At 35.6% G+C, this 24,735-nt stretch overlaps 1 protein-coding gene across 6 annotated transcripts; it reads left to right on the top strand.

The window, feature by feature from the left end:
- Positions 1-11,815: 11,815 nt before the first annotated feature.
- On the top strand, positions 11,816-22,729 carry LOC122341076. 6 transcript variants are annotated; one of them, XM_043234408.1, is made up of 9 exons: positions 11,816-12,578; positions 13,634-13,966; positions 14,733-15,027; positions 15,585-15,701; positions 16,896-17,616; positions 18,620-18,952; positions 19,085-19,243; positions 20,899-21,002; positions 22,205-22,729. In XM_043234408.1, the coding sequence occupies exons 5-9, from the start codon at positions 17,559-17,561 to the stop codon at positions 22,259-22,261; spliced, it is 711 nt and encodes a 236-aa protein (XP_043090343.1). In that variant the 5' UTR covers positions 11,816-12,578; positions 13,634-13,966; positions 14,733-15,027; positions 15,585-15,701; positions 16,896-17,558; the 3' UTR covers positions 22,262-22,729. The 6 variants fall into 6 exon arrangements, with proteins under 6 accessions (XP_043090343.1, XP_043090344.1, XP_043090340.1 ...); XM_043234409.1 differs by lacking the exon at positions 15,585-15,701 and having other exon boundaries at positions 13,634-15,027; XM_043234405.1 differs by lacking the exons at positions 18,620-18,952; positions 19,085-19,243; positions 20,899-21,002; positions 22,205-22,729 and having other exon boundaries at positions 11,956-12,578; positions 14,956-15,027; positions 16,899-17,358.
- The last annotated feature ends 2,006 nt before the right edge of the window (positions 22,730-24,735 follow it).

The following is a 24,735-nucleotide window of genomic DNA, read 5'->3' as shown; positions in this document are numbered from 1 at the left end:
ACTCATTTAAAACACAACAAAATGTATTATGCTTCCTTATGATGTTCCTTTTGTATATTTTAATTTGTACATGTCAGAATAAGTGTGTTGTTCGAATATTTAAAGACATTTTATGTTATATTGTGTGTATATATAAACTATACTATATATACTATATATAGTTACTATATATATATATATATATATATATATATATATATATATATATATATATATATATATATATATATATATATATAGCATAGTTAGTACAAAAGGAATTTTTATATAATGATGCTGGATCCAGTTATTTATTACATGTGTTACAAATAATATTATTGCAATGAATGCTGTAACAGTCTTCATCCACATGGTGGCGCTGTTTACTAGCGTGAGAATCGAGGCAAAAAATTCCAAAAATCAGGGTTTTGGTGCATGTTTGAAGTGTCTGAACGGCGTGGTGTTACTTCATAGTTCAAAGAGGTACTTCACAGACTTAACAGGAGTGACCGCAGATGTGTTGTAGATGTATGTTTTTTTCTTAAAGGAACAGTTCACCCAAAAATTTAAATTACGGCATATTTTACCGAGTTCCGTCGAAATCAGTTATTTACGTTATAATTTGAAAACTAGAAGTATTTTTGTTACAGAAACCCATCGATCTGCTTCAAAGGATATGCGATAACCCGTATAGGTTAGTTTTACGACAGATCTATCCGATTTACGGACCTTCAAAATAATGGCCGCTATCCGCGAGCGTTACCAAGTTAGGAAGAGCAAGGATCAACTTTTTCAAAAATGTCAACGTTTGTCTGAAAGAACAAAGTCGTATACCTCTAGGATGGCTTGGGATGAGTGAAATACGCCGTCGTTTTCACTTCGGCCTGAACTTTTCTTTTAATGAAACTATTGTTTTATCATCTGAGAAGTTTGACATCACTGGAGTGCAAAATTGGGATCTTGCATGTGTGTGAATGATTGTGGAGAAAGTGTTTGTATGCGTGCGTGGGAGGAAGAGAGCTGGAGACAGAATGGGTGTGATTTTCAGATTGATTTGGCGGATGATTCAGATGTGTTTCCCTGTCATTATCATTTTTATCTGCTGTCTCTTCTCTTCTGCCTGTAACACCTACACAGCCGCAGACACACTGTCTCCCGTCTGCTCGATTCTCTCTGATCATTTTGGCGGAGTTATTTAGGGCTGAATGTGGCTTTATACTTTTGCAGCACCTGCATATTTAAGCTTTCCTGGGAATGACTGACATTTGCGCTTAATTTATTAAAACGGCACACAAACAAACACAAATCTGCCCTAATACGCATTCATTTTACGTACTAGAAGAAAGTAGGGTCTTGCTAACGGTCGTACAATCATGCATTAGTAATCACGCTTAATATGCAAGTGTAAAAATAATTTCATAAAAGTACGTTATTGGAGTATGTTTTACAAGAAAAATCTGTTTCAGACTTTAATCAACCTAGTTAATGAACCTAGTTGTGTTGTCTTAAAGGAATATGTCACCCAAAAATAAAAATAAAAAATGCTGAAGATGTCTTCACCCTCGTGCCATCCAAGATGTACAGATGTCAGCATTTGAAGTGGATCAAAAAAGTTGTCCTGCGACAAGAACGCGGTTTTAGATGAAAGTTTTGATCCGCTTCAAATGTTGACTAGTTTGTTTCTTCACTTGCTCGGCAATGGATGCTCTGCAGCGGATGGGTGCCGTCAGAATGAGAGTCCAAACAGCTGATAAAAACGTCCACAAGTAATCCACTCCGCTCCAGCTCATCAGTGAACATCCTGATAATTGAAAAGTTGCGCGTTTGTAAGAATCAAATGTGTCATTAAAACATTTCAGCCATCGCTTATGGCGAAAATACAAGTCTATAATCGATAATAACGCTTCCTCCAGTGAAAAGCTTCATCTTCTGCAGGTTGTCCTCTCAAGTAAATTTGCTTAGAGCCGTTTTGGACTGTTTTACTTAAACAGTGTTTGATCTGTGCACATTTCTCTCCTGATTCAGACTTTTTTAACGAAGAAAGCGTATGGATAGAGGACTCATATTTTGTCCAGAAGCAATGGTTTAAAGTTAGTAACATTATTTGTTTCTTACAAAAGCATGGGATTTCTCTTCACAAGTTGTTACCTGATGGACTGGAGCGGTATCAGCCGTTTAGACTCTCATCCTGACGGCACCCATTCGCTGCATTGTTAAACAAGTGAAGTTTTGCAAACTGTGCAACTTTTTCTAATCAACAACCGAACTCGTCTGCTTCACTGGATGGCCTCGGGATGAATAAATTATCAGCGATTTTTCATTTTTAAGTCATTCGTTTTAATGATTATTCCACGAGAGATTGCACAAACTATAAAAACTGTCCCGAGCAGCCCTTGTCTCTCATACTTTATCTGAATTTCAATCTGCGAAACGAAAGAGAGATGAAGGTGATGAGTATTTAAATGAACGTGTTAGTATTCAAGAGAGGTGTAAGAGTGAGAGGAAATCTGGGAAACTGCACAGGAGCGTCATTACCGGTGATTTAGCGGCGATGAGAAAAGCGTGGAAAGTGAAAGATCGAGAGCGAGACAAAATAAGCAATGTCCGATGAATGAAATCAGATATGTGCCGCTAAACAAGTTTGTTTCCCTGTGGTTTGAGCTGCCAGTTTCCTCCGATGAAATATGACCCAAAGTTTTCAGAGGCAACAGATTTATCTCGCTGGTAATTGTCTTTAGATTATGGATGTTTTTGGAGTGATTTATTGCAGGCGGAAGGTCCCTGCAAACCTCTTACAAGGGCACCTTTAACTCAGCAGAGATTTTGTTAATATGCCTTTTGAATAAATTAATCCGCGTGTGTGTTTGACCCTGCGGTAGGGCACATGGGACACACACACACACACACACACACACACACACACACACACACACACACACACACACACAGACAGCTTAATCAAAGCCAACCTTGCAATGATGTTTGTCTTTGGCCCTCAAAGTTTGTTTTATTCAGACCAACTTCGAAACACACACACACACACACACACACACACACACACACACACACACAAAACTTTTACTTTGTCACCTTCAACAGTCCGTCCTCACTTGAATATACTGTACACTTCCAAAAACATGTGGATGCCTATTTTAGCAGAGTAGCCTACTGTTTACTATTTTTAGTAGTTGGCTGTAGTTCAGAGACTCCTAAAGTACAACAAAAAAATCTTTTTAGTCCCCAGAGAAATCTAAGAGTGCTAGCCAATGATCTCTCCGAGAAATCTGTGCTGCTTTTGATTTCTGCACTTAATAATACAGGGATTCATTTATTAACATCAATTAATGCATTAGGTGTCATGAAGTAACAATGAACTGTAGATTTATATATTTATAGGTTAGCGTCTTCAATGTTAATTTTCTTTTTTTTTACATTAAGGTTGTGTAATAAGGTCACGTTTAATGCACAAACATGAATTAGCAATGAGCAGAAGCGTATTTATGAACAAACATTATAGAAAAATAAATGCTATAAAAAGGTAGTTTATTGTTAGCTCATCATACCTACTGTTACTTAAATATTTTAATATGAATATTTGGATTTAGTGTAAAAACTATTATATATTATAATACATTTATTTGGTAAAACTTTACAATAAGGTTTAGCTATTTTTTTATTTTACATTTAAAACCTTATATTAATAATTAATTTATTCATGAATTAACATTAACCTAGATAATAAATTCATTAAAGGTGTTGTTTATTGTTCATTTATAATACTGCTAAATTATTATAAATTAACAGTAAACAATTTAACTAAAGTTAAAAGTGTTACATAATTTAATATAAATATTTATTTTTATAACAAATTTAAAATTTAAAACATGGGTGCTGGTGTAAAATGAAACATTACTATATAAAAAATATGAGAATATAATAAATTTGTAAATACATTTAAATATATTTTTGCATGCTTTTAAGATTTATGGCAAAGACATTTTTAGAATATAGAAAATGCATTGCTAACAATTTACAATAAGGTTCAATTAGTTAAACCTGGTTAATGCATTATCTAATATTAATTTATTTGTATTCATTTTTTATTGTTAGTTAATATAAATATGAAATATAAATATTAGTACATTAAATATTAAAACAGATGCCACTTGCATTAGCATTGCCTACGATTAGTAGATCCATTATTTTTTTATTTCTAGTGCATGTTAACAAATTTTAGCAACATATGAACATATTATAGTGTATTGCGTGTATTGTATATAATACTATTTCCAGTGTCAAAACAGCTTTATTTAAAAAAACATGCAGTTACTCTGCAGTGGCCCACATCTATAGCGAAGGGCAGTAGCTGTATTGATTTTTTTCCTTAACAAAAGTACAGTTCAGTAAGGTTTTGTTGTTGTTCTGTCTCAGATCACAGGATAAAGTTCACGCACCCTGCAGGGAACTGTGGGTAAAGTGTTTTTGATGAGGATGGCCGTTGCTGATGCGCAGCAGGACGGAGCGTGTCTCCAGCCCTACACTTGAACTTCTGCTGGAGAGATTTCAGATAGCCTGCTCCGTCATGTGCCGCGGAAAAGATTCAGCCATTATTTTTAGTGTCCGCTACACATCGCTGAAGAACACTTGGTTAGCGCTGAGAAGTACGATTCATTTGAGTGAGTCGGTTTGTTTGGACCGTTCGTTTCAATGAACTGAAAAAGAGGTGAGTGATTCGTTGACGTCGTCATAAAGCTGGTGTTTGTGGAAGTGACCTTCTGTTATCAGTGGGATGATCTGGCAGCTGTTTTGTTTTCTGTTTTGAGTTATTATTTGATTGGAATGGCAAACTTTAAGATATTTTAATTAAAGTAATTCCTGCTGGAAGGATATTGCAATTAATATTACACACCGTCAGAAATAAAGGTACAAAAGCTGTCACTGGGGCGATACCTTTTCAAAAGGTATATGTTTGTACCTAAAGGCTCTATTTTAGTACCTTAAAGGTACATATTAGTACTTAAAGTGTATATATTTGAACCTAATAGGTACAAAAGTGTACCTTTTGAAACGTTACCGCCCCAGTGACAGTTTTTGTACCTTTATTTCTGAGAGTGGCAGAACACACACAGAACAGAAATAATAGCATTTTATTCTTTTTTTATTCTTATTATTTATTTTATTCAACAAAGATGCAGGAATTGATCAAACATGACAATAAAAACATATTTTCTTAATTTTAAATAAATGCTGTTTCTTTTGAAATTTTAAAAACCCTGGAAAATAGTGTACAATAGTTTGCACAACAATATTAAGTATATATATATATATATATATATATATATATATATATATATATATATATATATATATATATATATATATATATATTTCCTGAGCAGCAAATCAGCATATTACAATGATCATGTGAAACCAAAGACTGGAATAATGATGAATTGAAGATAATAACAAGAATAAATTCCATTTTGTTTTTAAATATTTTAAAATATAAAACAGTTATTTTAAATAGCAATAATATTTAATATTATTATTGTCTTTAACACTGTATTTTAAATTAAATTTGTATAAAAAAAATGCAGCTTTGATGGTTTTACTCCCAAGAAAAACCTCAAAAATAATCATATGCTAAAATGAAATAGCATAACTTTTTTTTTTGTTCAAACGCTGACAGATCAATCACATCATAATACGTCGCATGTGAGAGACGACCCGCCATGCAGCGTGTTTTGCTGTATATTGCACATTTTAATAAATTTAACAGGTTTTCTTTCAAGCGTTACGTGCATACAGATAATTCACATGAAATGCACAGCAGACATACAGCATATTGAAGAAATCGTATTTGCCAACAGGGAGCACTGTTCTCCTGTCTTTGTCTTGGGCGACTCTGAATAGGAAATCATTCACACATTAAAATCACCTTTCTGCTGCAGGACAGAACGAGGCTCTTTTGTTTCACTGATTATATTTCGCATTAAATTCTCGATTCCATATAAAATTCCACATTAAGGGGAATCAATATAAGGTTTTATGGTCTTATCCACGCGCAGACCCCTGAAGGGAAGGTAATCAATAACAAAAGCAGGAAAGACAAGTGGTTAGTCGGCGTCTTAAAGCAATAGAGTCATTATCGGGCTCTCACATGTAAAGATAGCGATGTTCCCGCGATAATAATTGTTTAATGAGCATTTTGTTCCTTCTCGTGGTCGAAATGATTCGGTTTTAAGGAATAGTTAATGGAGAAATGAAATTTTGCTGAAAAGGTACGCACCCTCAGGCCATCCGAGACGCAAAGGTGTGAAATATTGCATTACATCACTCGCTCACAAATGCAGCGAATGGGTGCCGTCAGAATGAGAACGTAAACACCGGATAAAAGCGTCACAATGATTCACGCCACTCTTGCTTGTGGCTTATTGCGATGCTATCAACAGCTGTTTGGAATCATCGTGACGGCACCCATTCACTACTGGCGCTACATTTCTCCACATCTGGCGGAGAAACAAACTCATCTACATCTCGAACGGCCTCAAGGTGAATACACTTTCTGCTATTTTTTCCATTTACGGGGGCGACTGTGGGAGTTTCTGAGGTGGATGAAAATCAAACCCACAAAGGACTGCATCCCAAAAGACGCTGCACCTGTGAGACCTCATGAACAGCTGCGTGCGTGCATGTGTGCAGAGGATCAGTGTGAAAACCGTGAATCTCTCATAAACAACTGTATCCTTCCACTGCGGTTCATTCTACACGCTCTGTACGTTAGCTGTTGCTGAACGTGCCATATCAGTGTCCATGGCTACGGGAAGAGTCATGCAATAATGTGTGTGTTGATTAATGCGGCGACAGTAAAAGCAGTACTTAGCGGGAATCTAAATCACCTAGTGCGGGAACGTTTGTGTGTGTGTGTGTGTGCGTGCACTTAATGATATTTGTTAGCATCTAATATCATCTTACTTTACCGTTTCTGCCCCGTAGCGCAGACGCCGAGCGAGAGAAGAAATGAAAGTAAATGTGTTCATATAAGAGAGTTCATCAATTCAAAAGTGGAAATTATATAGAGGCGGAAGTTCGTTCGGAGGGCAGCATCAATCTTCTGCTGTGAAAGGAACTTAAGCAAGGATCTATATTTGCACCCACTTCCTGTTTGAAACGTACAAATCCTTATGCATTGTAACGAGTTTCGCAAGGGCCAACAACACTAAAGCTTTCTTCATAAAAATGACTTTTTACTGCTGTGGTGTTGTCCAAATAATTGAAGTTTGGTGTTGACACAAACATCTCTGTGGAGTTTCCCGTTGGGAATTAAGAAAAATACACAAAGTTGATTTTGTTTTTAACGCAATGTCCTTCAAGGGAGACGTTCGCCCCCTGAAGTTGTGTGAATAATTTATCAGCAGGTTTTCACTGGGAAACAATTAAACCGGGTGAAAAGACGTGTACAAGCGACCTTACAGCAGCTTTTACATAAATCTGGTACTTTGGTATTGTGAGGCGTTTCTGAGGGAAACAGAATATTCATTGAGAAATAACGTATTTCATTTGTACTTTTTAAAGTAAGGTAAATAAGTTTAGGCTGTGATATTAAAGATTAATATGATTAAATATTAATATTTTTCCTACCCACAGGTGCCGCGATTACATCAGTAGGGGAAGTAATCATTTTAATATTATTTATTTAATGTTTGTTTAAATGATAATGAATTGTTTGTATTTTTTCCTTTTTATAAGATCTGTGAATTGTGCACAAATTAATTTATATATGGTCAACATTGTTAAGTAAAACCGAAAACTAAAAACCTTTAAAATATTTAGTTACTAAAAATATATTTATATTTAGTAAAAAAAAAAAAAAAAAAAGATTTCAGCTAGTTTGCCAAAGAAACATTTCTCATTTTAATTCAGTTTGGTGTATTAAAATAATAAAACTAAAACCAAAATAAATGTAATAAAATTAGGCATATATGAGCAAAAAAATCTACTAAAAATATAGTAGATTATAGTAGAGTATATGAAAAGACGAAAAAAATACTTAAAATCATATAGAACATATAGTGTATAAAACTATAAATAAATGGAGATATATTGAGAAAATGCTATGAAAACAAATATTTACTATTAAATACAATTCTGTTTTTTTTTCATTGTAAAGAAAAATAATGAATATACAATAATACAAGTAAATAGGATCTAGTTTGATTTAATGTTGGCTTTTATTGATGTTTTGCTTTATTTAGCTCGATCGCTGTATATTTATAACATCCTGTTACTAGAATTACGCCAAGCGTTAGAAAACCGGTGAGGGTTATAATAACACACGACCGTTCGTCGTATCGATAAGGCCTCTCAGAATGGAAGTGAATTGAATTAAACGGTCTGTTTTTGGGAGCGCTCGAGCTGTGAGACGCGAACCCAAGCGTGGCGTCGGCCTTGAAAGCGCTCAGCAAAAAAACCACAATTCAATTAGACGACATTTAACTGCCATGATCAGACACACAATACCTGTAAAGCAGCTGAAGAATCAATCTCTGTCTCTGGCGCGCCGGTTGCTAGGAGACAGTAAGAGCAGGTGCACACGGCTATACGAAGGCTCTCGAGTTGAAGATGAGATCACCGTCTTCTGCTGCTCCCGTGCTGTCAGAAATCTAAAGGTAAACCGCTGCGTGGGGCTGCATTGATGATTTCAGGATGGGGATGAGGTTGGCGTCTTCTCGTAGGAAGCCCAAGGTTGGAAAAACACGGAAAGGTCATAAAAATAGAAGAGGTGTATGATTTAATGCTCGTTAACATACAAGAACTGCACCGAAAATCTCCAGTTCAAAACCTAACTTAAACCTGGAAACCAGTGAAACAAGCAAATAAAAAAACGAATGATGAGAAATTCAAATACTGTTTAGATCTCCAATCAAATTTAAAGTAATAGTTCATTCTGTCATCGTTCACTCATCCTCGAATATTTCCAAACCTGTATGAGTTTTTCTGTTCTGCCGAACACAAATGAAGATATTTTGAAAAAGTTTGTAAGCGGGCTGTTTGGAGTCACCATTGACTTCTGTAGTATTTTTTTTCTACTATGGAAGTCAGTGGTGACCCCAAACAGCCCGCTTACAAACTTTTTCGAAATATCTTCATTTGAGTTCGGCAGAACAGAAAAATTCATACAGGTTTGGAAATACTTGAGGGTGAGTAAACGATGACAGAAGTTTCATTTTTAGTTAAAGGAAGAAATAACTTTAACTCTTGTGCTGTGCTGAAAATCCTTCACCTAATTTGGTGTTTCTGCTTAAAAAATGCTTGTAAATCTCTCACTCTGCTGCGTTATCATCAAACCATGGACCCTTGTTGGCTTGTTTTGTTTAATTAACACAGGCTTTTCATTTATTTTGGGAGCTGACTGGCCTTATCTGTGCTTGCGCACCTCATTTTTTGGACAGTAAAAAGCATAATGTGGATTATTTTCACAATATTAAAACACAGATGCTCTTATAAGGCCTATATGATAAATAAGTTTCAAATAGACATTGAAATGCTGTGCTAAATGAAAGACAAGATGATGAGAGCTTGAATATTTGGTGATAATATGGTATCTATGGTATATATATATATATATATATATATATATATATATATATATATATATATATATATATATATATATATTTAAAAATAATACAGTATGTTTAAAAAACAAAATAATAATTAATTAATTAATAATTAATACTAATAATAATAATTTTATATAATATATAATAATATATACTTTTTTTCACAATTTAATTTTTACCCATTTTTTTCAGTGTAGTAATGTGTGTGTGTGTGTGTGTGTGTGTGTGTGTGTGTGTGTGTGTGTGTATATATATATATATATATATATATGACTGCACCTGCTTCATATGGCAGAAAAACTTTCTTGATTATTACGCCGGAATAGGAGTATAGTTCACTAACCATATCAGGCTAGGAAACTGCAACTTTTCAATTTCCGCTGGTCATAGTATGTGATGTAACTACAGATGAGTCAAGTTTTAAATAGGAAAAATATCTCTGCTTATTTTTGCAAGCAATGCTAAGGGTCTAATCAGATTCAATGATCTATGTCAAGCTATGCTAAATGTGCTATCGCCAGACCCGGAGATCGGCTGAATGGATTCAAAAATGGAAATACTCAACTTTTTAACTCTGGGGAAGTTGGAGAATGAGCCTATTTTCGAAACGGACAGTCAGTTAAGAAATTAAAATATTTTTGATCAAATCTGAGAGCTTTCTGACCCTCCTTGGAGAGCAAAACAACCGACAAGGTTCAAGGCCCAGAAAGTGGTAAGAACATTGTTAAAATAGTCCATGCGACTTGAGTGGTTCAACTCTGATTTTATGAAGCTATAAAAAAACGAAATAACTTCTAACAATTTCTTCTCTTGTCAGTCTTCGCCGTGCATTCAGGGGAGTACCGCGATGCCAGATTAATGTGGAAAGAGCCAGAAAACGGAGGAATGTGCTGCAGCTGCAGAATAATGTCGATGTGCTCCGGAGTCAGCGTGGTTTCTCTGAAAATTGTCTTGTTTTATCTTGTTTGGATAAAAGTTAAATCTCTTCCAGTTGTTTTGTTGTTGTTTTGGGAATTTAGCGGGCCGGGGCTTGAAGGAAGACTCAGATCTGTTTGAACTTTGTCTGAAGGGGTATTTCCTCTGCTTTCTCTCCACCTGACAATACAAAGCTGTTTAAAGCCACAGTCATGCAGTCAGATGTTAAAACAGACCGTGGTGCTAAAATGATTATCAGATTTGTAGGGTTTCCATTGTTCTTCAGTGTATGTAAAAATACCAACGGTGCTTATTAAATGGTGATTCGTTTTTTCAATGTCGATATTTCTTATGCAGCAAATCAGCATGTTAGAACGGTTTTCGAAGGATGCGATACTGAAGACTGAAGTAATGATACTGAAGATAGCTTCTTATAGCTATCTTCGGTAGACTAGTTGAGAGGTGTACTGAATCATATACTGAAACAGATGTAGATAACCACAAGCCCACCCAGTCACTGATGGACTTCCTGTTTATCACGATGTTGTCTTGAGCGCTTACTGGCAAAGTACCTAGCGAGCAGATGCCCTGTGGTATCGAATGGAGGAAGCTGAGGTATAATTTTGAAAATAACTCGTAGATCTGGAAGCACTTGTATATTGTAAATCAATCATGTCTTGAATTTGCTAAATGTGTTGCTTAAATGCTGTCTACAGCTTTAAAGTTTCCCTGTTATGGCTAATGAACGGGTTATGTTTTGGTTTTGGGAGTCCCAAACAACAGGTTGGCATGCGTGCAAGGTCAAAAAACACTTAAATTGTCTCATAATGTGGATTTATTTTTACCTTTCTTGCTTAACAACTCTTAAACGATTCATTCAACAGTTTATTTTTCGAACCCCTCCTTTGCGTCATGCTAATCTGCGGCGATTGGTCCGATAGGCCTCAGAATAAGCGGCGTTTGTAAGCGCAGTCTAGCTTTGTGTACAGTGTTACCATGGAAACCACTATTTTAACCGCTCCAAAAGCATCTAGTAGTAAAGAATGAATGTGCATCATCATTCAGACCAACAAGTTGGCGAGCAGTATGCTCATGTTTCATGTTGACATCAACATGAAACAACTTGAGATTCGTTTTTTAAAACGACTCGTTTCAATGACTCAGAGTCGACTCTTTTTTACTCTTTTGAGAGACAATAACTTCAAACAGAGCGCATATTTAAATATAGGGGCGCATATTTAAAAACAGCATCGCAGTGGCTAATGACTAGCTTGTGTAGTTCAGGTTATCGTTGCTTCTGCTGCTCTATTTAAGCAGTGGTCAGACCAGCAGCGGATAACCATTGTGCATCAAAGCTGCATCCGAGCAGACAGCAGCACTGAGGGCCCAAACCAATGCAACCACCGCAGCTGACTTCATTTACACGCAAACACTGCAGGGCAGGAGAGCATAATGTCTTTAATGAAGAGCCCAGCATGCATTTAGAGGTCGAGAGCCGTTCTGTAGGTCAAAGATAAGAATGTCAGTTATTTAAATGGGTATGTTGAACTTTACAGCGAACACTAAAATGCCATCATTGCATTAGTAAACTACCTTTGCATCCATTTATTGTGTCGCGCTGAATACAAATGTCATGCAAAATACATTTTTAATAAGCAGAATCAGAATAAGCGTATGTGTGCAGAATGTGTACATTTTTATTTGAGCACAAATCAAACCAGTCTTATCATTTAGTGAGCTATATAGAAATTTATTGTAAGTTATATAGAAATTCATTGTAAAATTAGATCCGTTTTGAGACCGTTGAGAACAATGAAAGCTGTATGATCTGGCACACTCTTCACACCTCGACAAGAAGACAGAAGTGAAAGAGTGGGGGAGATCTCATGAGACGACACTGACACAAGAGGAAGTTATGACCGCTTATGTGTTTAAATATGAACGAGTGTGACAGCGCTTATGTTATCTTAGTTTGAATTTGTGTTGATGAAGTGTGTTTAGAAATGAAGCACTGCCGTCCTCTGATCTGTGGGCTCATTTTGTCCTGCATTTGCTTCAAAGGTAAGAGCCCCACCCGATCTGAAAACCTATCATTTAATGCTTTGCGTGTTACATTAGGGTGTGTTTTGCATACACAGCGTTTTATAGCACTATCTTGGTATGTTACGCTTTGGTTTTTTATCTGTCAATGCATGTTTGCCAGCCTTAACTCATTTTTTAAGAACTTTATTGCCTTCTATTTTACGAAAGCTTTTTTTATTAAATTAAAGATAATGTCAGTAGTTAAAATATTATGTTAACATTATTTCAATGACGTATATAGTACAATAACGTAACATTTTCTTTTTCATCTTTTTTTGTCGTAAGTGTTTTACGTGGCGTTATACACTTTACACTGCCCGTCCAAAAACGCACGCTCTAGTATTTTATTGGATCCCCTTTAGCTTTGTTTACAGCGTGCATTTGTTGTTCTATTATTTTGGCAAACTCATGCAACATCACAGCATTTATTTCAATTATGAGGTGCAAGAGTCCTCAAGACTTTCAGCAGGGATATGCTCAGTGACTAATTCATGAACTGATTCCTCAAGCTCACTGAACCACTGTTTTACAAACCGAGCCCAATCAATCTTAGGGACATCTTCCAATAAAGTAAAGAGACGAAAAGCTACTGCATCAGTTAGGGTTAAAAGAATTGTTGCCAAATGTATAACATGCCAGAAAACATGCAATAATGATCCAAGAAAAGCAAAGACGGCATTTGCTTAAATCAAAAAGGCAGCTTGTTTTTGGCTCGGGCAGTGGATGTTACATACTGCTAATATGAGAAAAATGTTGGTGTTTTTGTTTTAAAAATTTACAATTGCTGTTATGGAATACATGGAATTACATTATAATTGTCAATCCCCCTTTTTATTCACATTCATTTAATACTCAAGGAAACGGTATTGTACGGTAGGGTTCTGTAGATGTTCTTTATACAACACAAAATATTTCTAAATATCAAATGTACAGAATATTAATTAACAGAATTTTCTCCTCATTTGTCAGCTGCTTTGGATAAGGGTGTCTGCTTAATGAGTAAATGCTAATGTTAATGGTTTATCATTTTTCAGCCACAGACTCATATGAGGAGCTGTCTGTGATTCAGAGTCCACCCAGCATCACTGTGAATGAGGGAGATTCTGCTCTAATCACCTGCTGCTGGAGTAAAATCACACAGAAAGTTAAAGTTACTTGGCACATCAATGAAACCAAACTTTCAGATGTAAAGCAGGAACTCTATGAACGTGAAACACAGAACTGCTCAGTGCTCAACTTCACAAACATACTTAAAAATGCTACAGGTCATTATGTATGTAAAGTGACTCAAGACATACCCGTCCTGCTTCAGAAGGAAGGTTCTGGAACGGTTTTATTTGTTAAAGACGATCAACTAACAACAACTGGTAAGCTATTAAAAAGACTAAAAGACTGCCATTATTAATCAGGGGCCAGATTAATATTGATATAGATTAAGCTTTTTGAATAAATGGCCTCAGCTGCTGGAACAAAACCAGTCTGGAAGACTTCACCAATGCTAAACTGATCTGTTAAATAAAACTTATGTAGGGGATTATGTTTGCTCAGGACACATCATTCCTGCTGAAATATGAAGAAATAAAAACATATGCATTCATTATTCAACTGATCACACAAATTCCAGTCTATAACACTACAGCTGGAGATGGAAAAGATGCAACATAATGCCATATAAGCAATATCAGACCAAAGATGAAAATTACCCCATATTTTACTCACCCTTAAGATATGACTTTCTTCTTTCAGACAAACACAGTTGGAGTTTTGAAAAAATTATTTTGGCTCTTCCAAGCTTGGTAATGCTGGTGGTGTAACGCGTCGTGGTTGTAGAAATCAGCCATCAATGAAGTAATAAACAAGAGTTTTTTTAATTCAAATATTACAGCATTAACATACGTTTTGCACTCAATATCATCAAGGACCGACAAACATAAACAAGCTGCACGTAAGCTCAAAAGAGAATAGATGAACGAGAATAGAGCAATACTAAATGAAAAGTTAAAGGATTTTACTGTAAGAACGAATGCATCATATATGCATCATAAAAATATGGGGTAATTTTAATTTTTGGGTTTCATTTCTTTAAGGACTGTTGCATAAAGAGATAATGCAATTCTTCCTTTTGTTTTACAGTCATTAGTCACACACTTTTTATCCCATCGGTCAGTGAGTACTTGTCATGACATAACATTGTCATGAACCATGTGGTGTCCGGTCACTCTCTGTTTTCTCTGTCTACTAAAACTAATTAAGCAATGCATTTATAATATTTTTAGTTGTATAATAGTTTCTTAAATTAGCAGGCTATTTGTCAAGTGTCAAAATTAATTATTGTCATTAATACTTCTCATTAAAGTAAATCCGGATGAACTTGATAATCCAAAGAGAAATCCAGAAGATGAGCAGCATAATTATTTGGGCGCCAAAGGTAAGATGTTGTATATTGACTAGGTTTTTGTCAACTTAAAAACAAATATTGCAATAATTAGCAAAGATTACAGAATGTACAAAACAAAGCATTCAGAACAATATGCACCAAACATATAGTATTATTATATAGTAAAGTATCTTTAATTAGTTCTTATGGATTATATATATATATATATATATATATATATATATATATATATATATATATATATATATATATATATATAACAGGAAATTCAAAAAATGTGCAGAAGAGATAAAAAAATCTAAATAGTAATTTGAACTGCTTTTCATTTGTACATTCAATATATTTAAGACACACCTTTGTGCCTTATTAACCCTTAAAGAGTGCACATTTATAACTTCAATGTACATTTTAATGCTTTTTTAAAAGTTGCTGCACAAGTGCCAGTTTATTTAGTTTTTTGTATTTATTAGTGTTTTTTCACTTTTTAAAATTTTTTTGTAGAATTCTCCCAAATCTTCTCTAAAAAGCAGAATGAGCTTTCATAATTATTGCTATAAAAGATCATAAAGATCAATTGTTTTTCGCAGGTAGTTCGCGGGAGGTCGTGATTATTTATATTTTCAGAAGTCTACCCTTCGTCTGTCTGTTGGTGGCGTTCTTTTACCTAAACAGGGATGACAAACGAGTTACAACATCAAGACCAGGTTCAACACAAATTTCACAACATAGTTATTTGCTCAGTCTTTAACCAAACAAACCAGTGCTGTGATAAAGATGTTGATTTCAACATTTGATTTGATACAAAACTACTGTATATTTGACTAGCGATAACTGCAAGACTGTATGTTTATTATCTTTCACATGTATCTTAAAAAGAGTTTCCAGAATGGATTGCTACAATGATTAAAAAATGCACAAAAGATGACTATAATATAATTTATGCAACAGCTATCGGTATAAAAGGTTTAGACTTATACAGTGTAATTACAAATATATTTACAGAGATCTTTCAAACGATTTTTTTGTTTCTAAACATTTGACAGGTTATTCAGATTTTCTTAAAACCGCAGCAGTGGTGTATAAACTTGTGGTCAGAAATTTATTTGATTACAGTCAGCCTCTCAGACAGTTTGTTTCCATGCATGAACAGCAATAGACTTGTTTCTGTGTTGTGACAAAGTGTGGTAAGCAAAGTTAAATAATAGGTTTGCGCCACAGTTGAAGTAGCTAAAAAAATAGTTACCCAAAAATAAAAAGTTGTTGAAAGTTTTCTCACCCTCAGGTCATGACGCAGATGAGTTTGTTTTCTCATAAGAACAGATCTGGAGAATTTAGGCGTTAACGACCTTGCCCAACAATGGATGCTCTGCAGTGGATGGGTGCCGTCAGAGTGAGTGCCAGTGATCAGCAGCACTCTAGTCCGTCAATTAATGTCTTGTGAAGTGGAATACTGTGGGTTTGCAAGAAACAGATTCATCATTAAGGTGCTCGAACTATCGCTCGTGCCATTATCACTAATGCTTCCACCAATTAAAAAGTCCATGTCCTGTGGCCATGGTCCTGACAAATACTGTTTAAAACAGATTTTGCTTGTACAGCGCTTGATCTGTAGCTATTTCTCTACCGATTCGATTTTACAAACACAAAGCTTTTTACTTAAGATGTAAACTGATGGACTGGAGTGGTGTGAATTATTGAGATTTGTAATGTTGATTCTCATTTTGACGGCACCCATTCACTGCAAAGGATCCATTGCTGAGACAGCGATGTAATCACTAAATCTATAAGATGGCCTGATAACGCATTTCCAGCAAATTCAAATTTTTGTTTAAATTGACTCTTTAAAGTACAAGTTTATAGTTGATGAAGTCTTACTGCTTTTTATGTGTATTTATTAGCAGTTGAGCACGCCGTAGAGTTGGAAGAAGGACCAGTTGAAGGCCTGGAGGCTGGAGAAACGCGGGGGAATGAAAGCGAAGAGGTGAAACAATGTGAGAATGTTTCAGGACGGGAGAAAGAAAAGGTCAACGCCGAGAAACCTGAAGTCACTGCTGCAACAGAAGAAGAAAAAAATGAAGAAAAGCAGAGTGCCGTAGTTGTGAGAATTGAACAAGATGCATCTCCAGACAATGAAAACAAGAATAGTTCTGTACTGAACACTGATTAAAAGACACATCTAATGACTGACGTAGAAGAAGGGATTGTTTCTGTGATGGGTTACTCAGTTTCAGCTCCGTGAGGCACAGGAAATAGGTCTGTGATGTCATTTCCTGCATAATTGTTTGCAGACTAATATTGGTTCGCACTGAATTTCACTGATGTCTGAAATTAGATTCAATTAAATCTTGTGCATGCACGAATCTTTCTGTCTGTGTGTTTTGTGGGATTGTAACGTTCAGCGTGTCCGAGGCGAATCGAGTGCGAGAGCAGGGCTGTGGTTTACTCTGGGCTTCGCTGTGATAAAATGAGCCGCATGGGGAGGGGGTGAAAGTTTGAGAGACAGTCTCAAGCGTGTGAAAGGTTGCGTTGTGGGAGTTCAGATTCTCTGCAGACGCTGAGACATGAAGTGTTCCTCCAGACTCCTGTGTGGGATCCTCATGTCATGCCTTTGTTTCCGAGGTAAGTGCCACACGAAACTCCTTCCCGAGTGGAAAACCAGCACAGACGCTCCAGGATACGGTTCAGTATTAGCACAAAATAAAGCGAATTGGCTGTTCGTAGGCTTGTGAGATGAGGCTTGTGTTCGACAGGAAATTTTAACGAACGCTTGTGGAGCTTTGTCCAGAAAAGATGATTAGCATGCATTAGTGTATGGAAATGTATCATTTGCTGCTGTATAGAAAAATCTGCCAAAAAAACTAACTTTTATGCGCCTTTGATTTATAAAAAAATAACTTTGCGTAATTTTTGATATGATATTGTTCATTGATGCACTTCTTTAAAAGGCAGCCTTATAAGCAATTAAAAAGTTCTATAATTTGTATATTTACATTAGTGTCAATCAGTTTTCTGTTTTAAATCAACATTTACGCAACTTCCTGTGAACAACAAGCAGTTCACGTTAAGATATTTTGGCCAATATGAGTTTTTATGTTTATCAATGTACCATGAAGCGGTTAATTAATGTAGTTAATTATCATCTTTATCTTGTAAGGGAGAAACGTGCATGTGCAGAAATGTACTATGGTGTGACAAATATGTTGAAATAAAAACTTGACAAAATTTAAGTTAATTCTTCAAGAGGTTTGTCGTTTTAATTTTATTTTTACATTTTTGTTTTCACACCATAGGACGAATTGATACGTCAATATGATTTCTATATAATAGTATCGCATCATGAAATTTTTTTTATTTAATTTTAAAAATGAATAAAATTCCATAAACGTAGTTTGCACCAGGCTCTTTTGCTGCTTATTCTTTCGTTAAACTGCAATGATCCAATAAATCATTTTTATACAATACCATGATCCGCACTCATATAAAATGCTCTTTTTTCAACTTGTCTTGTCATATATAAGATAAAGTGAAAAGAAAAGAGCATTTTTGTATTATAAAAAAGGTTGATGCTAAATACTACATCGTGACAAACATGCATGTGATTCTTTGTGTTGATGTTTTTCAGCCACAGACTCAAATGAGGAGCTGTCTGTGATTCAGAGTCCACCCAGCATCACTGTGAATGAGGGAGATTCTGCTCTAATCAACTGCTGCTGGAGTAAAATCACACAGAAACCTAAAATTACTTGGTACATCAATGAAACCAAACTTTCAGATGTAAAGCAGGAACTCTATGAACCTGAAACACAGAACTGCTCAGTGCTCAACTTCACAAACATACTTAAAAATGCTACAGGTCATTATGTATGTAAAGTGACTCAAGACATACCCGTCCTGAATGAGAAGAAAGGTTCTGGAACGGTTTTATTTGTCAATGACAGTAAAACAGAAACGACTGGTAAGACGCTTCTTTTATAATAATATTAATAATATGTTAATTGAATAAATAGAATATAAATACTGATACAGTAAAAAAGACTAAACGCCACTCTTATTAAAGTCATAAAATAATTGAAATCCATTTCTCTAGCTGAAGTTTCTAATTCAACTCAAACTACCAAGACTACATACCATGCAACCCCAAGCTCAGATCTCACCGTGCCTTTATCTCTGGCCGCTGCCATCGGCCTGCTGACCCTTTGCTTGGCCTTCAGCGTGTGCAAGATGAGGAACTCCTGTAAAATATCAGGTACGCTTTAATACCGAGACTCATTACTGGTGTGTTTATGTGTGTATCGCATTGCTTCATCATCCTCAGTGTAGTTCAGTACTTTTTTTCCCTCCTTGCAAAGCTGAAAGTTCATTAAGAATATACCCACTTACACCTAGTTCAGTACTTGCAGTCACAGTCAGAGTGCCGTTCGTTATTCATTCACGGTTTGGACAAATTGTATTTTCTGCAGCTGACTAAACAACACAGCATGCTGTCATACAAGCATCCAGACGCTCCAAAAAACTTACATTCGCTAACGGTACAGTGAATGATGCAATTGCATGTAATATGAAAAATAATGTAGCCTGTGTCACAAAGCTGCTGTGTGAGCAGGTCTTTTATGTGAAAACATGTCAGATTTTGTCGCGGTGTGGCCCCTCGCACAAAAATAATTTATTTTTAATTTAATAATTTAAATGTAATTTTTGTTCTAAAGTTCGGAAGAAGTTAATTAATATAAAATTTGTAAAATAAAAAATCAGAATTTTTGATTATTTTTATATTATATATAACAATTATTCATACTTTTTATATTATTGTATATATTACGTAAAATTGTATTTTCAAATAATTTTATGTTTATGTAAAAAATAATAAACTACACATAAATGTTATATAAATGTTCTTGCAGTCATGCATCAGTAAAATGAAAGGTCATGAAAATTGAGGAAACATTATGCTTGCAAATAATAATTAATAATGTTTTGGCAGACATTTTGCCATTTGGTGTTATGGTATGTAAATAGTATAACATAGTCACATTAAAATTAATATTAATATGCACTGGCCAACAACATGAAGATGATTACTATGACATTGTCCGAATAAGAACCCTGAACATTTTGTAAATGCACAAACAGCCAAAGTGTTTTTCCTCCTTCAACCAAATGCTGTTATTGTATTGAACTATTACAAAATACAATATTTAGTCGCAGAACCTGATTTTACTAAGTGTGCCATTTCTGAATCAACATCTTTGTTGACCCTAGAACAACATTGTGATTAACCATATTTGAAAAATCAGTTTATAGTTTTTGCGAAGTTTAGGTTTACAATCAGTGTTTGGTGTTTGTACATCAGTGTCATTCATCTATCATTTCCTCTTCTATTTATTCAGTATCCCATGTAAGATCTGGTTCCTGAAGCAGAACCACTGCTCGAGTTACTTTTCAGTTGGCTAAGTCTCTTTCAAACGCTCTTGCAGGTGCTGCTTATTTCTGGTTAAGTGGGATTTTTTATTTATATTTTTAGACAGTTTTTATCGTCTGGACAGTTTGCATGCAATGACTTTATCACCTCTGTATATACACAACGCTGCTTATAGTATAGACATCTGTGTTGGTTTATAATGAGAACAATATATTTTTGTCGCGTCACATCACCTGGCATGCTTGTCACGCACACTGCATAGACGTGCGGTGCGGTTTGGTACTATGTGTCAGGAAATGAATAAATAAAAAAACAGAAAAGTGCACTACGTTTTTTTGGAACCGTTTGTAGGACGAGCTTATTTCTGATTAAAAAGGCAATCAGTAATGGAGATTCTGTAATGTAAAACATTAATGGTTTTGAATTGCCATTTTAGTTATTTGGATGTAACCCTAAATCCCAATGTCTGTGTTTTTTCTCAGAGCGAATGGTCATTCACCAGACGCCACACAGTGAGGGTGAGGAGCATGAGAACATGGAAGTAGAGGAAGGCAGCACAGGTTCCTCTCGAGGATCCCTTCAATGGGTAAGTTGAAATAATTGGTACAAGATGGCAAAACTGTATCGAGTCATGCCAAAACATATGACCCTAACCTAAGTATATCTATAAGGCCTAACCATGTTTGTAACAGAAAGTATTTGTTCACCTAAGATGTTTTCTGTGTTGTGTTATCCATGTTGTGAATGCGATGGAGAGAAACATTTTCATGAATGTATAGGTTGGTTTCTAAACGTTGGTGGTTGGCTCTGTTCGGAATAGAAAACCATCAAGGATACTGCAAAAGTATTATTTTCACCTTGTGATGTTACATGCTCAGTCAAGTTCGTTTAATTTCATTGGCATTTTCACATTGGACATCGCTCCAAAGCAGCAATACAGAAAAATGAAATGCTTAAGATTTAAATTTGCTGAATTCTAATTTCTTAGCATGCAGTTATATCATCTTATAACTGATATTATGGCTGATATTTCTCACAGTTAATTTGTCACCGGACTGAAGTGTGTCACTGTATTGTGTATCCCACACAGTCCCGGTCGGCACAAGACTGGCATTTAATGGTGAAATGCAGTTGCAATAATGACAGTTGTAGCTTCACTGAAAACACACTGAAACAGCATTTACTGCTAAGTCATTTAAAAGTCAGGCTGAAATGCATTTACTCACGTTGAATAAGATGTTGAAACAATGCCTCAACATTCATTTGAAAAATGGAACAGTGGTTTGGCATTGGTTGATCTGTGGATAAACATTGAAATGACTTCTGGGAGTGTTTTCTGTTTTATAATGTTGTTAAATGTAGTAGGTCATTTGGGCCTTCATACATATGCATAGGTAAATTTGCATAGTGCAAATTACTAAACAGTATGTTTTACGAAGGACCCTTGACCCTAATCAACGCTAATGCTGCAAAGCAGGGCACAGTAAAATGCACCATCTCAAGTAGATGCCAGTAGATCTCGAAAAACATGTTTTTCTTCTGAATTAGAATGAATTAAAATGTGTTGTTTAGCTTGCCACGTAACTGTATGATGTCATAAAGCACAATTTCTGAGCAACATCTGCAATTCCACTGTGAGAGCGTGCGTCGAAATCTCCCTGCTCTTCTGAGCCTCTTTTATATCGCGTCTCTCTAAATTCTCAAGGATTCTGATGAAATTATTCCATATTACATCCATATTTCAAATGACACGACTGTTTGATTCATGCCTCCTTTCTCTCTCTACAGTATCAAGTGCCTGTTTACTGGTCTTACTTTGATCTACAGAGGGGAGAAGACCAATGACAACCAGCAAAGAAGGACGAACGTGACGTACTGTTCACTGAATCGCATTTCGCATTCTTTCTTTTCTTTCACGAGACCATCTTTGTAAATAGCAGAAGCCATTTCAGTCTTCAGACACAGTTTAAACCCTTTGAGCTCTCGATGGCGGTGTAAGATGTTAATCTCTCTGTTGATAGTTTTATTCTTATTTTTAGACGTTTTGTAAATTAAAGTGAACACGTGTGACTCTGACATGCATGGTAAGCTACTTGGGTTTCATGCCCGGACAGATGCATTTCAAACGTGCATAAAAATAGCACACACTGCCTGCCCCGAAGTTTTCTTTGTTTCTAACTGTGAAAAGTTTTATAGTAAAGACTTTTATGCTGTACAGACGTCGGCTATGCCTTTCAGCCTTCTCAGAAATGTTCCTCAGACTTCATTCTGACACTTTCATACTTTTCATTTACAATAAAAGCCTGAAAACCATTGACTGCGGTACTTGTTTCAGTGCATGCGAGACAGGGGAGAGTGAGGTAGATGCTGAGTTGCAGGGTGGAAACTGACAGGTCAATGGCAGGAAGTGGAAAGTGCAGCGCATTTGGTTTCCTTTGACCTTATTTTCAACATGACGCACATATGTACTGTTCTTCTGTTGACCAAACAAACAAAACAAGTAATACTGTAAATACATTTTACTGGTTAAAAGCTACATCGACACATAAAATAAATACACCGGGTTATTTCCTATACAGACAACTAAATATGTCTCTAAAATGTTGTCAGACTTCACAAAACCTAAAGATATGGCCAACCACAATCGGTACTGGTCCTCTTTATGCACTACCATGACCTAGATTCAGTTTTCCTCTCACACCTCTCACATTTAGGAACTTGTCTAAGTGACACTGACTCACCCCAAGAATTTAAAGTCATTCTTTATAGAACGTTAAAACACACGAATGATCAGAATGTTTTTTGCTAGGTCGATTTTTTTGTGATGGTCATTCTTGGTGTGGAGACTGACTACTATTTTTGGTTTGCTTGTTCAGGTGGCTAGCAATTTCCCCTGGAGGAATATAGAAAGACTGGAAGAGAAAATGCATAGCCTACCTGCATATTTTATAGACATATAGCCTACAATGTAACTGCATTTAGCATAACGGTCAAAGTTCCTCAAAATCTATTGAGCCGGCGAAGTTCTAGCTAGCAAGGGAGCATTTTGACTTTATTTAGGGGCGTTAATATCGCTTATTAGAACACATACACTTTAGCCAGTTTAGCCATGTTAGGTTTCAACCGTGCCCATAGACCTCCGATGTCAGAAAATGTTCATTTGCAGCTGTCATGAAAAGGTGTTCATGTGTCACCATTACCTTCACAATGAGGTGGGAAACCGCAATAGCATCACTTTAAGTGCATGCTTGAAAGAGCAATCACAATAGATGTTTTCTATCGGTTCGTATTTCTATTCATACACATATGGGAGTCGCGAGTACTAATTGCGTACTAATTTAAAATAGAGTTTTGAAGTTCAAGCTTAGTGAATGCATTTCATGCAAAAGAATATTGACAAAAGATTGATAGGCTAACGGCGTAATCTCTTATCTACTAAAAACTACAAACTTTAAAAAAAAAGTTGCATGAAATGTTAGAAAACAGCATGTACCGGTATGTTTTCAAGCTGGGATGCTGGTTTAAGGTGGTTTATGAAGGTCCTTTGCATCCCAGCATCCAAGCTTCAGAACATACCTAACCAGCATAAAACATTTTGGTTTTACAACTTTTTGAAGTACTATTATTTGCCTATGATACCGCATTTATGTTTTAAAATAAAATATGTGTAAAATATGTAAAATAGCGTGACATCATATCACAACTATTGCAGTATCCATAGAAATTTTGCACTCAACACAGTTTGAATCGCGTTATGTTAGGCATGTTTTGAAGCTGGGACGCTGGTTTAAGCTGGCCTTATTGCTGGTTTATGCTAGTCTTGTGCTTTCAAAGGACCAGTTTAAACCAACATCCCAGCTTCTAAACATATTTAATCAGCATATGCTGTTTTTTTCCCAACATTTTGGTTGTACAATTTCTTGAAGTACTATTATTAGCCTATGACGCCGAATTTATGATTTAAAATAAATTGTACATGTAAAATATGTAAAATAGCGCGACGTCATATCACAACCGTTGCAGAATGCATAGAAATTTTGAGCTTAAAACAGTCTGAATAGCGTTATGTTAGGCATGTTAGGAAGTCGAGATGCTGGTTTATGCTAGTCTTGTGCTGGTAAAGGACCATCTTAAACCAGCATCCCAGCTTCTAAACATAACTAACCAGCATATGCAGTTTTTATTTAATTTAATTTTTTTTTAAATTTTGGTTTTACAACTTTTTGAAGTACTATTATTAGCCTATGACGCCGCGTTTATGTTTTAAAATAAAATACATGTGTAAAATATGTAAAATAGTGCGACGTCATATCACAAAT

Source organism: Puntigrus tetrazona, unplaced genomic scaffold (assembly GCF_018831695.1).
Source record: "Puntigrus tetrazona isolate hp1 unplaced genomic scaffold, ASM1883169v1 S000001111, whole genome shotgun sequence".
Lineage (NCBI taxonomy): Eukaryota > Metazoa > Chordata > Actinopteri > Cypriniformes > Cyprinidae > Puntigrus > Puntigrus tetrazona.
The sequence above is the reverse complement of the archived record's forward strand: the minus strand, read 5'-3'. Positions and strand labels throughout refer to the sequence as shown.